Source organism: Rana temporaria, chromosome 11 (genome assembly GCF_905171775.1).
Source record: "Rana temporaria chromosome 11, aRanTem1.1, whole genome shotgun sequence".
In the NCBI taxonomy this organism is placed as follows: domain Eukaryota; kingdom Metazoa; phylum Chordata; class Amphibia; order Anura; family Ranidae; genus Rana; species Rana temporaria.
Genome location: NC_053499.1, coordinates 7317757 through 7332433, shown reverse-complemented (window position 1 = coordinate 7332433; position 14677 = coordinate 7317757). Strand labels below are relative to the sequence as shown.

Genomic DNA, 14677 nt, shown 5'->3' with positions numbered 1-14677 from the left:
GGGCGAAACACGTTAGGAGAGGATTAAGTAGGATGTGCCTGCTGTTTGCACAATAAAGTTTTGTTTGCAGAAGAAGCAGTCTGAAGTTCTTTGTTTATATCTTTAGGCATTATTCGGCGCTTCATGTATCATTTCACGGGGTAAAGTGCCAAATTCCATAATTACAGCAAAATGCAACCCCTTTGAACTTAAGCTAGATGTATCCCATGCGTTCTTTGTAGTAGGTCAATTTGATGGCATGTGAAGGATCTGTGGTCAGAAGGGGGTCAATGACTTGAGAAAGGACCCCGTGTATGTGGCATGCCAACCAAAGCAATAGTTTCCCAGTTATTCGTGATATAACGGAATTTTCCAGTTTAGAGAGTATTTGTGTCAATTTCTGAGTGATCAGTTCTTCAATCCACCCCCCCCCCCCCACCCCCGAGGTCCTTCATTAATTAATAAGTCCTCTAGATGTAGTCCACAAAGGGACGTTCAGAATCGATTAAATCTCTTTCGTCTTCGGGAAAGCTGGGATCGGCTCCGATTCCTGTGGGTGAAATATTGCCGTCTTCGTAGTTGATCTCCTCCATTGGCAAGGCGGTGAAAAATGGCAGGTTAATGGTCTCTTCCCTCTTGCTCTGCAGGAGAAGTTCTTCACAGACGAGCGCAAAGTTGTCCCTGCAGCAACAAACAAGGAAAGGAGTTATGGCCTGGAAGTTTCCAGGGTTGTGTGGGTTACAGAGGAAAATACATCAAACAGTACATTGAGTAGAAGAGCGTCTTAACAGGTCTCTGCCTTATCAATATACATCAGTTTTACCTGTTCCTTATCTAATCTGGCCACCAGAGTTGAGTGGTTCCATCCCACTATCTCATGTTGGCTTTATGGTAAGACCTCATCCAAGTGGTTCAGAAGATACTTCAGGTATTGGAGTCAACAAGGTGGTGATGCCCTCTCAAAGGGCCAGTTTACGACACCCGGTGCTCCCAGAATATCATTGGTCTTATGGGTTCACCAAGGACATCTTGTGGCAGAGTGGAATAACTACAGAGGGACAGCACTGGAGAGGAGGTGAATCCTGCAGCCAATGCAAGTTTAAACCCACTAGAGAGGGATGGGGTTAACTACTAAAAATAGAGTAGGTGTGTGATGGATCAGGTACAATGCCCATTTTCTATTCATCTTTTTCATACTATAAAGTCTATATTTTTCTTTGTATATAAACTGCTTTTATATTCCATGCTAAAGTTGGCCGCTAGTAGCACCCCCTCCCATCGAATGAAGAATGTGAAAACAAACATGGCGCCTCCGCCCAGGGCCACACCTTATCTGATGACGCCCAGATCCTGGAAGAAGTTCACCTTACATGGACACAACCAATCAGAAACTACTAATACCTAGATAACATTATGCTAATGATACACATGCTCATAGCATTAGTAGCTCACCTATAAAACCCCCATGTATCCGCAACCAATAACGAGAGTATCATCAATCTGAGCACAGTCTCCGTGTGATTTCGTATAGGTTTATTCAGGACGGGGGCAGATACTCATCAGACGGTTGGTCTGATCCAAAACAGGTGTATGGGTTTAGGACAGATAAAACCTACCTTGAGCTGCTTTTTGTGTCCCTGTGGTCAAGTGAAGTCATCAGAGAACCATCAAAGGTTTTAGAACTCTGGCACTCTATCCAAAGCTAAAAAATGGCTTAACCTGAACTCTAAAACCCATCACCAGTCAGATCTGAAACAACCACCATCACTTTCACCCATTCACACTTTAAAAACAACCCTTTTTATTTATTTTTTACGAATCTGGATTCATCGTCCATACCAGCATATCTTTTCGTAGTAGAAACTGGTGATCCACCACTGCCGCCACAGCCAGGGCTCTCCACCAACCAGTCTGGTTGATGCCATTTGTCGTAACAACTCAATGGGAGGTGCGCTGGCTGGACCTTTACTGTACACTGGAGAACCTTTTCTCATGTTTTTCCTCACAGTGATGGTCAAAGGAAGCTACCTACCTCTCACCCTGGCAGATCAGTCTGCTGGCACAGGGACAACGGTTTATAGGGGCTTCTGACTCCAGATCCCATGAAAATATATCAAGGAGTGGGTTTGGAGTCTGACACTCCTCGCCCTTAACCAGCAAAGGTGTGCACACTGGAAAGAGGAGACCTGAAAGACAAAGAAACCAGGTTTACAAATGAACACTTCTAGACCAAACTTTTTTCAACCTTTTTACCCCAGAAGAACCCATTGGTGGTCAGTGGGAAGAATGCCCCTTACATTCATGGTCAACAGGCCACCCTTCCCAAGAGTTAAAAAGATTGTTGGTATCACGCTGTTGGCTCTGCCAAGTGGCTTTGGAGCAAGGCATCACCAGATGGCAGGTCATTCAGCCACAGCTCAAGGAACCCCTAGCAACCTCTGGAGGAACCCTTGCGTTCCATGGAACCCTGGTTGAAAAAACCTGGTCTAGACCAAACTTTATCAACCTTTTTTCCCCAGAGGAATCCATCGGTGGTCAGTGGGAAGAATGCCCCTTAAATTCATAGTCAAAAGGCCACCCTTCCCAAGAGTTAAAAAGGTCAATGGTATCATGCTGTTGGCCCTGCCAAGTGGCTTCGAACCAAGGCATCACCAGATGGCAGGTCAATCAGCCACAGCTCAAGGAACCCCTAGCAACCTCTGGAGGAACCCTTACGTTCTATGGAACCCTGGTCTAGACCAAGCTTTATCAACCTTTTTACACTAGAGAAACCCATTGGTGATCGGTGGGAAGAATGCCCCTTACGTTCATGGTCAAAAGGCCACCCTTGCCAAGAGTTAAAAAGATTGTTGGTATCACGCTGTTGGCTCTGCCAAGTGGCTTAGGACCATGGCATCACCAGATGGCAGATCAATCAGCCACAGCTCAAGGAACCCCTAGCAACCTCTGGAGGAACCCTTGCATTCTATGGAACCCTGGTTGAGAAACCCTGGTCTAGATCAAGCTTTATCAACCTTTTTACCCCAGAGAAACCCATTGGTGAGCAGTGGGAAGAATGTTCCTTACATTCATGGTCAAAAGGCCACCCTTCCCAAGAGTTAAAAAGATTGTTGGTATCACGCTGTTGGCTCTGCCAAGTGGCTTTGGACCATGGCATCACCAGATGGCAGGTCAATCAGCCACAGCTCAAGGAACCCTTAGCAACTTCTTGAGGAACCCAAGGTTTCTATGGAACTTTGGCTGAGAATAGCTGGTCCACCATTATTCCTCCTTCCTTTTCTCCATCCTAGGAAGAAATATAGGAGAAGAAATCCAGATCTGTAGCACCAAACCTCATGTCTCTTTCAGTAAAGCCCAATCCTTTCCTAATCTATCCAAAGAAAAAAAAAGTTTTAGCTGGATCTGAGTACTAGGATACTTGGACTTGAGTACAATTGAAGCCTTTTTTGGTTAGCAGTTCACAGGTTGATTCTACTTGATGTCTGAGGTGTGCACGAAAAATCCTGAAGACATTTATTATTGGGGGGGGGGGGGTAGATAGTTACTTGAATGTACGGCGCAGCAGAAGCCAGGGTCGCAGTCGCTCTGCTTCTCACAGATGGCACCGCTCTCCCCCTTCTCCGATTTCTTGCACTGACCCCAGATGCACAGCTGCCCGTCGCAGCATTCGCCATCTCTGGTGCACTGCATGACATAAGAAAAAAAACAAATAACCCACCAATCAATTGTGTGCAATGATACAACTATACATTTCACTGTCTTCACATCTGCCAAGGGGCCAATGCGGAACAAATTATTTTAGTTTGCATTGACTTCAATGGGGAAACTCGCTTTGATATGCGAGTGCTTTGGATTACGAGAATTCTCCTGGAACGGATTATTCTTGTAATCCAAGGTTCCACTGTATTCGATAGAGCGGAGATGGATTAGAACCCCTGCCAGGTTTTTATTCCTGTCTGTGTCCCCCATTAGGGTGATTCATCCTCTCTTTGTTATCGTTATCAATGAGAATGAAAGTGAAAGAAAATCACAAATTTTGGGTAGTCACCAGAGCAGAAATAGAGGGAAAATCTTCCAAAGGGGACACTAGTTTTGGTGACAACCGGGGATTCCCTCACTATGGAGGGATTTTTACACACTTCCTGTTATGGCTATGGGACAGGATGTGAGGGGAAATCTGACACGGGTTATAACCTTCCCTTACTCAGTCCCAAAGTTTAGTTTTACACACATTTAAATCCTCTAAGGATTTTTTTCAGACTTTCGTAGAAACATTTGAACAAAAATCTAGCCTTGGATGTGTATGGCTAGCGTCAGTGTGAAGGACAGTGGCGTCTCTAGGGGGTGGTGTCATGGATATGCAATAGTCTGGAAGCTTACCTGTTTCCATCTGTCCATTAGAGGCCTGACTCTGTTCTGGTTACCTTCTTATTTCCTCTCCTTTCTGTATGGCCCCACCCAGGCCATCCCAGGAAGTCTATATTAACTATTGCACTACAGGCCTGCAGTGCTGTTCAACAGTGTTGTTTGCTCAAGTTCCTGTCTGCAGTGTGCTACGATTACCTCCCTGTGTACCGTTTTTGGCTCGTCCCTGACTTTTCCAGTTTGCCTGTGCCCTTGACCTTTTGCCTGTCCCTCGGTTACCCTAGTCTGCCTGCCTGACCACGGCTTACCCATCACTATCGCTTGTCCTGCTTGCTGCTTCCCCTCTCTCTCTGCGGAGCGTGACTTAGGGGATCCCAGGGGTCGCGACCTGGATCCAGCTGCGGCGAAGGCCACCATTACCACCAGAGGCTCTGGTGAACACAAAGCTGGGTCTTAGACTCCGCGCCCTGGGCGATCTTGGGTTTGCTTCCTCTCTGATCGCAGCAGTCGGCTATAGGGTTCACTACCCTGCCACAGGTGACCTGACAGGTGGCTACTGGGGCTATAGCCCCGAATCTGGTGCTCATAGCTAGGGTAGGGGTCGGTGGCCCTTGGGCCGCACCCGGCCTGCCTCTGCTAAATGCAGGGGACAGAGTACTACAGTAGGGGGGGTTCATTGCTGGGTACTGGAAAGGCTGCATTGCTTGGCACAGGTGAGGCTGCATAGATGGCCACAACTAAGCCCTGAATTCCTTATGTAGTGCACTCCTAAGTCCTGGTGCTCTCTGGGGACCATGATGTAAGGGGGGGATCAACATTCAGATATGTAACTATTTTATTTATATATATATTAGTACACACACACATTATATACAGGTGTATGCCCGCCCAAGCGTATGACTTTCTTTACTTTGCTGATATGGGCTCTAGCCCCAGATCTTTTGCAGACCTAACAACTCCCCTGGCGAAGAACGTACCGCTTCCTGTTCCTTGCACGGTAGACATCTATAGACGAAGTCTGACAGATGACAGAAGCCGGCCAGACCGCAGTCCTCGTCCACAATGCACTCCTGGAAAAAAGCAATTAGAAGAGATCAGACAGAGCAGGAAGTGGAAAGAAAAGTTACATTTAAATGTCTCCACTGCGCTAAATGATGGAAAATCCGCCCAAATCAACTGAAAATCTACTTTACTTTTACTTTTGAAAAATGTAACATTTTTTTTTTATTTTTTGCATCCCATCGAGGAGATTTTCTATACGGTAGACACAACAGGAAGTGATAAGAAATCTCCCCATAGTGAGGGAATCCCCTCTTAGACAGTCACTTGGCTAAAAGTGCACATGATTCCTAGTTCACAATGACGTGGGATTGAAATCGTGCGAGTTCAGCATAATTTGCGCAATTTCATTCCCCGCATGGTCAGTCTCATCTTCAGTCAGTCTCGATTGGTGAGCCGGAGAATGAATCGGTTGCCGCCGGAAGTTTACTATAGAGATTTCTGGTGACCAGATTGGTCCCCCCCGTCATCTCCATGACCCTCGGAGGCCCGAGTGCGACGTTATGACGTCACGTCTGGGCCGGTGAAAGTAAACAAAGCCGAGGACGGGGCTGGAAAGGCAGAGAGAGTTTTTTTTTATTTTTTTATTTTTAGCCTTTCCAGTCTTATTGAGCCCACATCTCTCCATAAATAAAGAGGACCTGTCGTGCACAATCCTTGTAATAGCAATATAAGTGATCTAAAAAAAAGTTTTAAAAAAGAAAGTGTAAAAAAATTAAAATACATTTTAAGTGCCCCCCCCCCCCCCCATCCCAGTGTGCTTGGGCACAGAAGTGAACGCATATGTAAGTCCCCCCCACATATCTAAACGGTGTCCAAATCACACAAGTGAGGTATCGCCACATGCATTAGAGCAAGAGCAATAATTCTAGCCCAAGACCTCCTCTGTGACTCTAAACAAGTAACCTGTAAAAATTTGCAAAGCATCGCCTATGGAGATTTTTAAGTACCGTAGTTTGACGCTGTAATGGCATGGCCCGTGGGACCCAGAGGCTCTTGAAGTATACGGGGTACTCCTGTTTCAGCTTCACCAATGACTCTTGGGTCTAGGGTGATCCTATGTCCACTAGGGGCATAGGATGACTGAGAAATTATATCTTGAATTACATGAGATGGGACAGTAATGATAATTCACAATGTATTCCAGGATATCTTGAAATATTACAAGAGGTTAATTCTGAACACAACAGGTCAATAATAGTGTGATTCATTTAATGTGGAACATAGACTGTTAAGATGTTAATTGATGTTAATCACCTCCAGCTACCTGGCTGTAGTGATGAAAGCTTGTTGTGATTGCATTCTATTGTCTATTGTGCTAATTAAGTCTAGCTCCTAAGATATTTCATTGTGTTATGCTAATTGACACTGTATTGTGTGAAAGTCTATTGATGATAATATGTGATGTGAATTAGCACAATCTAAAGCTCAGATGTCCGACGTAGGCCCCTTTCACATTGAGGCGTTTTTCATGTGGTACAGCGCTAAAAATAGCGCTGCTATACCGCATGAAAAAATCATGCCCTGCAGGCTTCAATGTGAAAGCCCGAAGGCTTTCACACTGAAGCGGTGCGGTAGCAGGAGCGCTCCAAAAGTCCTGCTTGCCGCATCTTTGGAGCGGTATAGGAGCGGGGTGTTTATCGCTCCTATACCGCACCTTCCCATTGAAATTAATGGGAAACCACGATAATACCGCCCGCAATGGGCCTCTGCAGAGGGGCGGTATTAACCCTTTTTCTAGATACGTGTGTGGGAGGGGCATAAATGGCACCTACAAGCATCTGCAAAGGGCAGCACATTTTTGAGAGGAGCGGGAAAACACAAAATGTTGCACGTCTTCCCGCACCGCAGCTGGGGTGTACAAAGCCCCTAGGACTGTGTTTCTCAACTCCAGTCCTCAAGGCACCCCAGCAGGTCATGTTTTCAGGCTTTCCATTATTTTCCCTCTGGTGATTTGATCATTTTTACTGCCTTAGCAATTACCACAGCTGTTTCATCTGAGGGAAATCCTGAAATCATGACCTGTGGGGGGGTGCCTTGAGGACTGGAGTTGAGAAGCACTGCCCTAGGATTCCACTTTACATTGAAAAAAAAAGTGCAGAGGACAGGGTTGGTCCTGACGGCTTTTGATTTTAATTATTTTGGATTTTAGCGGCAGAGCGAGGGACGAAACTCATCCAGAGCAATGTTTACCGACGACGTCTTTCTGGGTGGCTTCGCCAGAACGAACGATTCTCCTGCCAAATGTACAGACCGGCAGCTGTCCTGCTTATCATTAATACTCTAAGTGGCTTCATTAAGCAGGAGGGGCGAAGGATAAAAGAAATTAAGGCTTTCAATCCCCCCCCCCCCACCCGAGCGTTTCGTCTAATTGCCGGGGACAAACTGTACCAGCTACCTTGGATGTAATTAAAATAATTTGTGTTATCTTTTTTCTTTTTTTTTTTTCGGATGCTGTCTCCATGGAGACGGTACTTGTTTAACAATCTGAAGACAACATTGTTGCACGTGTTTATCTCTGTGCGGAAATTTTGTTTACCGGTTTGTGAAATGTTTCTGGAAGCCAAAAAAGACTTTCCGAAGCCCAGAAGTTTGAAGATTTAACCACTTCAATACCTGGCACTTATCCCCCCGTCCTGCCCAGGCCAAATTTCAGCTTTCAGCGCAGCAGCTTTTTAAATTACATTTACGTGGTCGTGCGACGCTGTACCCAAACTAATTTTTATCCTTTTGTTCCTATAAATCGAGCTTTCTTTTGGTGGCATCTAATCACCTCTTTTTTTTTTTTACTTTATATTTATTTTTTATCAAACCCCTATGGGGTATATGTTAATAAATGTATTTGTATTTTTACTATTGGTGCCGATAAAGTCCATTCCTTTGTGTTTTTAACATTTGCTGCTCCAAAAATATTCTCAGGACGTGGCACTGCACTATTCTAGACACCGTGGGCCAGATTCAGAAAAGAGATACGACGGCGTATCTCCTAATACGCCGTCGTATCTCTGAGTGCGGTCGGTCGTATCTATGCGCCTGATTCAGAGAATCAGTTACGCATAGATATCCCTAAGATCCGACAGGTGTAAGTGTCTTACACCGTCGGATCTTAGGATGCAGTACCGCGGCCGCCGCTGGGGGCATTTCTCGTCGAAATTCCGCGTCGGGTATGCAAATTAGCACTTACGGAGATCCACAAAGGTTTTTCCCTTTGTTTTTTTTTCCATAAGTTTGCCGTCGCAAAATTAGGCTGCAATCTCACGCTGGCCGCTAGGTGGCGCTTCTGTATTTTTACGCGAGGAATATGCAAATTAGTATTTACGCTGATTCAGAAACGAACGACCGCCCGGCGCTTTTTTTTTTACGTCATTTGTGTTCGGCTTTTTCCGGCGTAAAGTTACCCCTGCTATATGAGGGGTATGTGCGACGTATCCTATGTTAAGTATGGCCGTCGTTCCCGCGCCGAGTTTTGAAATTTTTACGTTGTTTGCATAAGTCGTTCGCGAATAGGGCTGGATGTAATTTACGTTCACGTCGAAAGCATGACGATTTGCCGGCGTTATTTGGAGCATGCGCACTGGGATACGTCCACGGACGGCGCATGCGCCGTTCGTTAAAAACGTCAAAAACATGGGGTCACTACTATTTTACATAGTACACGCCCCCAACCAGCCTATTTTGAATTAGGCGGGCTTACGCCGGCCCAGTTACACTGCGCTGCCGTAAGTTTCAGCGCAAGTTCTATGTGAATACACAACTTGCTGCTCAAACTTACGGCGGCGTAGTGTATCTGAGATACGCTATGCCCGCCTAAAGATAGACGAAGCTCTCTAAATCCAGCCCCCTCAGTCCATCCTGTGGTTGGTGGTCTAACAAATATTCAATAATTCCAGAGGTGTGATAATGACAGGAAAAAAATTAAGGAACAGTTATAAGATGAAAAAGAGAGAGAGAGAGAGAGAGAGAGAGAGAGAGAGAGAGAGAGAGAGAAGAGAGCGGTGAGAAGAGGAGAGGATATGGAAGAGGGAGCGAGAGAAAGAGAGAGAGAGAGAGAGAGAGAGAGAGAAGAAGAGAAAAAGAACAATGAAAGAAAGAGAGGGAAAGAGAGGAGAGAGAGAAGAGATTGAGATGGAAGAGGGGGGTGAGAGCAGTATAGAGAATGCAAAACAGAAAGGAGAGGAGATGGACAAGGGAGTAGAAGAGAGAGGGGAGGAGAGATGCAAGAGGGAGAGAAGAAAAAGGGAGAGGGGAGGACCAGAGAGAGGGAGAGAAGAGGGAGGAGGAAGAGATGAGGGACTAGAGAGGTGAGAAGGATGAGGGGGGGGGGGGGGTGGAGAGAGGACATGGAGGAGGAAGTCAGGACAGAAGATGGAGAGGTGAGAAGAGGGGGGATGGAGAGAGGAGAGGAGATGGAGGAGGAAAGGGGAAGACAGGAGAGAAGATATAGAGGTGAGAAGAAGGGGGGGTGAAGATGGAGAGGGGAGAATAGGGGGGAGAGAGGAGATGGAGGAGGGAGAGGAGTGAAGATGGAGAGGGGGGAGAGAGGAGAGGTGATGGAGGAGGGAGAAGGAAGAGAGGAGTGAAGATGGAGAGGGGGGAGAGAGGAGAGGTGATGGAGGAGGGAGAAGGAAGAGAGGAGTGAAGATGGAGAGGGAGGATAGAGGAGAGGAGATGGGGGAGGGAGAGGGAAGAGAGGAGTGAAGATGGAGAGGGGGGGATAGAGGAGAGGAGATGGGGGAGGGAGAGGGAAGAGAGGAGTTAAGATGGAGAGGGGGGAGAGAGGAGATGGAGGAGGGAGAGGGAAGAGGGGAGTGAAGATGGAGAGGGGGGAGAGAGGAGAGGAGATGGAGGAGGGAGAGGGAAGAGAGGAGTGAAGATGGAGAGGGGGGAGAGCAGAGATGGAGGAGGGAGAGGGAAGAGAGGAGTGAAGATGGAGAGGGGAGAAGATGGGGGGGGGGGGTGGAAGAGGGGGAATGAGAGTGAAAGGAGAATGAATGGAGAGGAGACGAGAGGCTAGAAGAGGACAGGAGGGAGACAGAGAGCATAAAGGATAGGTGGGGAGAAAGGAAGTTGGAAAGAGAAGGAGAGATAAAGGGGAGAAGAGAGAGAGGAGATGAGATGTAAAATGGGGAGAGAAAGTGAGGAGAGGAGAGAGAGAGATGGGAGAAGAAGAGAGAGGGAAAAACACAGGGAGGGAGAGAGAGTGGTGAGGAGAGAGGAGGAGAGAGTGGCAAGGAGAGCGGAGAAGAGAAGAGCGGAGGAGAGAAGAGGGAAGTAGAGTAGATGAGTTGGAAGAGGGGGAGAGAGAAATGTGAAGAGAGTGGCGAGAAGAGGGGAGATGGAAGAGAGAGGGAAGTGAGAGGAGAAACAATTCAAGGAGATGAGACAGAGGGAGAGGGGAGAAGAGGATAGAGGGAGGGGGGAAAAGAGAGTGAATAAAGAGGGAGAGAGAAAGGGGGATGGAAGAGGGAGAATAAGAGGGGGGGGGGTGTAGAGAAGGAAAAAAGAAATAGAGGAGATGGACAAGGTATTAAAAGAGAGAGAGAGAAGGAAGATAGGGAGAGAAGAGAGCAGAGCAGGAAGTAAAAGAAGAGAAAGAATTAGAGGAGGGAGAGAAATAGAAGGGGGAAGAAGGAGGAATACAAAGTGGAGAGACTGAGGGGGATGATAGGGAGGAGAAGAGAGAAGGGGAGATGTGAAAAGAGGGGAGAAGCGGGGAGATGAGAGTATGAGGTGGAGAGAAGAGGGGAGAGATGGAGAGCAAAGGAATAGCGAGAGAGGAAAAAATGGAGAGGAGGAGAGATAGGAAATAGAGACAAAAAGCGGGATGGAGAAGAGAAGAGAGAAGGGGGTGAAGAGGGAGAGGAGACATAAAAGAAATGGGAAGGATGGAGAGGGAATAGAAGAAGGGTGAATAAAGGGAATAATGAGAGTCGGGAGATGAAAGGAATGAGAGAGAGGAAAGAATGAGGAGAGAAGAGCAGGGAGGAGAAGAGTCCAGTAAGAAGGAGAATTAAACCCCACCCCTGGAAATCAGAAGGTAGACCCTGTGTAAGTAATTTACATATACAGCCGCACCTATGAGCCCACATATAAATAAATCCTGTACAAATAAAATATATATATATATATATTTTTTTAATCATTGACAAGACGAATATATTGGCCCAGATTCAAAGAGATTTGCGCATTATTTGCGGAGGCGCAGGGCAACGATTTTGCCCTGCGCCCCCGCAAATTTACTGCGCTGCCCTTGATTCACGGAGCAGTAGCTCTGTAAATTGCGAGGGCGTGCCGGCAAAATTGCCCGGCGCTAGAGCACGCAATTTAAATGATCCCGTAGGGGGCGGGAATCATTTAAATTAGGCGCGCTCCCGCGCCGAGCGTAGGGCGCATGCTCCGTCGGGAAACTTTCCCGATGTGCATTGCGGAAAATGACGTTGCAAGGACGTCATTTGCTTCAAAGTGAACGTGAATGGCGTCCAGCGCCATTCACGAATCACTTACGCAAACGACGTAGATTTCAAATATCGCGACGCGGAAACAACGGGTATCCTTTAGCATTGGCTGCCCCTACTATTAGAAGGGGCAGCCTTACGCTAAACACGCCATACGGAAACGACGTAACTTGCGTACGCAGGGCTCGCGCAACATTGTGAATCGGTGTTAGTATGCAATTTGCATACTATACACTGAGCACAATGGGAGCGCCCCCTAGCGGCCATCGCAAGAATGCAGCCTAAAATATGCGGGCATAAGAGCCTTATGCCACGCAGATTTTAGGCTGCAGTCGGCGTTACGATGTTCCTGAATCAGGTGCATTCTTAACGCCCGGGCAAGTCAGCAATTGCATTGTGTAACATATGGTTTCACAGGCGCAATTGCTACTTGAATCTGGGCCATTGATGACATTCTCTCACATCCACATTAACCCCTAAAAAGTGTGCGGTGCCCTTTAAAATGTGTTGTCTGGCAGTGGCTGGCATGGCACAGCTGGCATGGCTCCCCCCGGTGGCCGCCTTCTCCCATCACACCGATCTCCTGGGAACTGACAGCCCGGGAACTTTTCCAGGACAGATCCGCAGACTGGCTGTTCTTTTGTCACCGGAGATGAACAAACACAAGCTGGCACTTGCTGCGGGGAGATTACTGCCTGTTATCCCCGTCCTCCCCATCCTCCCCGTCCTCCATCACTGCCGCTTGGCTCGCCGCTTCCATTATCACACTTCTACACTTTAATAAAAGGAACTGCGAGCCTTTTGGCGCTTTTTGCATCGAGTTTTATGATTAATGACGCCATTTTCTCACCATTGTGGATCCTCTCGTCCTTTACAGAGGCAAACTGAAACAGCGGACTCTCTGCAGTCCCTAATGACATTAAACACCCACAATGACCCTGATTGTCATCTAAGCTACCAGTACCTAGGATTTAATCTGAGCTCCCGGCAGATACAAATGCTACAAATGAAAGCAGCTCTGTATTCATTAAAGTGGATATTCCATGAAAATGGAAGGTCTGCTCTATGGCATGCCCCACCCCTCCCCCCCCCCCAAAGTCAAATTGCCTACATAGGTTGTACCAACGCTGTTCAATACTGGAGATGCGCTGTAGCAGGCAGCCAGAGACTGAGGACATGCTACATAGGCCATTGAAGACTAGAGATGTGCTGTAGGAGACAGCCAGAGACTGAGGACATGTTACATAGGCCATTGAAGACGGGAGATGTGCTGTAGGAGACAGCCAGAGACTTGGAACATGTTACATGAATTTGTGAAGAGTCATTCGGGTGTGCGGTGTGTTGGTGCACATTTTCTGGAGCCTTACCATCCATTACATTACTGCAGTCCATTGAGATGGAGACCGGGGACATGTTACATAGGCCATTAAAGACTAGAGATGTGCTGTAGGAGACAGCCAGAGACTGGGGACATGTTACATAGGCCATTGAAGACTGGAGATGTGCTGTAGGAGACAGCCAGAGACTGGGGACATGTTACATAGGCCATTGAAGACTAGAGATGTGCTGTAGGAGCCAGAGACCGGGGACATGTTACATAGGCCATTGAAGACTGGAGATGTGCTGTAGGAGACAGCCAGAGACCGGGGACATGTTACATAGGCCATTGAAGACTAGAGATGTGCTGTAGGAGACAGCCAGGGACTGGGGACATGTTACATAGGCCGTTGAAGACTATAGATGTGCTGTAGGAGCCAGAGACCAGGGACATGTTACATAGGCCATTGAAGACTATAGATTTGCTGTAGGAGCCAGAGACCGGGGACATGTTACATAGGCCATTGAAGACTATAGATGTGCTGTAGGAGCCAGAGACCGGGGACATGTTACATAGGCCATTGAAGACTAGAGATGTGCTGTAGGAGCCAGAGACCGGGGACATGTTACATAGGCCATTGAAGACTAGAGATGTGCTGTAGGAGCCAGAGACCAGGGACATGTTACATAGGCCATTGAAGACTATAGATTTGCTATAGGAGCCAGAGACCGGGGACATGTTACATAGGCCATTGAAGACTAGAGATGTGCTGTAGGAGCCATAGACTGGGGACATGTTACATAGGCAATGGAGGACTAGAGATGTGCTGTAGGAGCCAGAGACCGGGGACATGTTACATAGGCCATTGAAGGCTGGAGATGTGCTGTAGGAGACAGCCAGAGACTGGGGACATGTTACATAGGCCATTGAAGACTAGAGATGTGCTGTAGGAACCAGAGACCGGGGACATGTTACATAGGCCATTGAAGACTAGAGATGTGCTGTAGGAGCCAGAGACCGGGGACATGTTACATAGGCCATTGAAGGCTGGAGATGTGCTGTAGGAGACAGCCAGAGACTGGGGACATGTTACATAGGCCATTGAAGACTAGAGATGTGCTGTAGGAACCAGAGACCGGGGACATGTTACATAGGCCATTGAAGACTAGAGATGTGCTGTAGGAGACAGCCAGAGACTGGGGACATGTTACATAGGCCATTGAAGACTGGAGATTTGCTGTAGGAACCAGAGACCAGGGACATGTTACATGTGCTGTGTGTTAGTGCACTTTTTCTGGAGCGTTACCATGCATTACATTACTGAAGTTCATTGAAATGGGCCATCAACATACCAAAATGACCAAAAAATGGACATGCACCTTGTCGGGAAATGCAGTACAATGCACAGTAGTGAGTTTCCTATGCGTTGTGGCGCTGCATGCAAGTGCATTGGAGCTGCAGTACCGCAGTGTGTTGGAGTTCCTTTCAAAATGAACGGCAT

The 14677-nt window shown here is 47.3% G+C and overlaps 1 protein-coding gene across 1 annotated transcript in view; it reads right to left on the bottom strand.

Moving 5' to 3' along the window:
- The window catches only part of DKK3 (dickkopf WNT signaling pathway inhibitor 3), a 44433-nt gene continuing 29756 nt past the window's right edge, over window positions 1-14677 (bottom strand). The window contains exons 5-8 of the mRNA XM_040327953.1: window positions 5322-5414; window positions 3525-3663; window positions 2012-2165; window positions 1-660 (exon numbers count right to left, since the gene is read on the bottom strand). Of these exons, the coding sequence (XP_040183887.1) occupies window positions 450-660; window positions 2012-2165; window positions 3525-3663; window positions 5322-5414 (597 nt within the window). The 3' untranslated portion in view covers window positions 1-449. The remainder of the gene's footprint in view (window positions 661-2011; window positions 2166-3524; window positions 3664-5321; window positions 5415-14677) is intronic.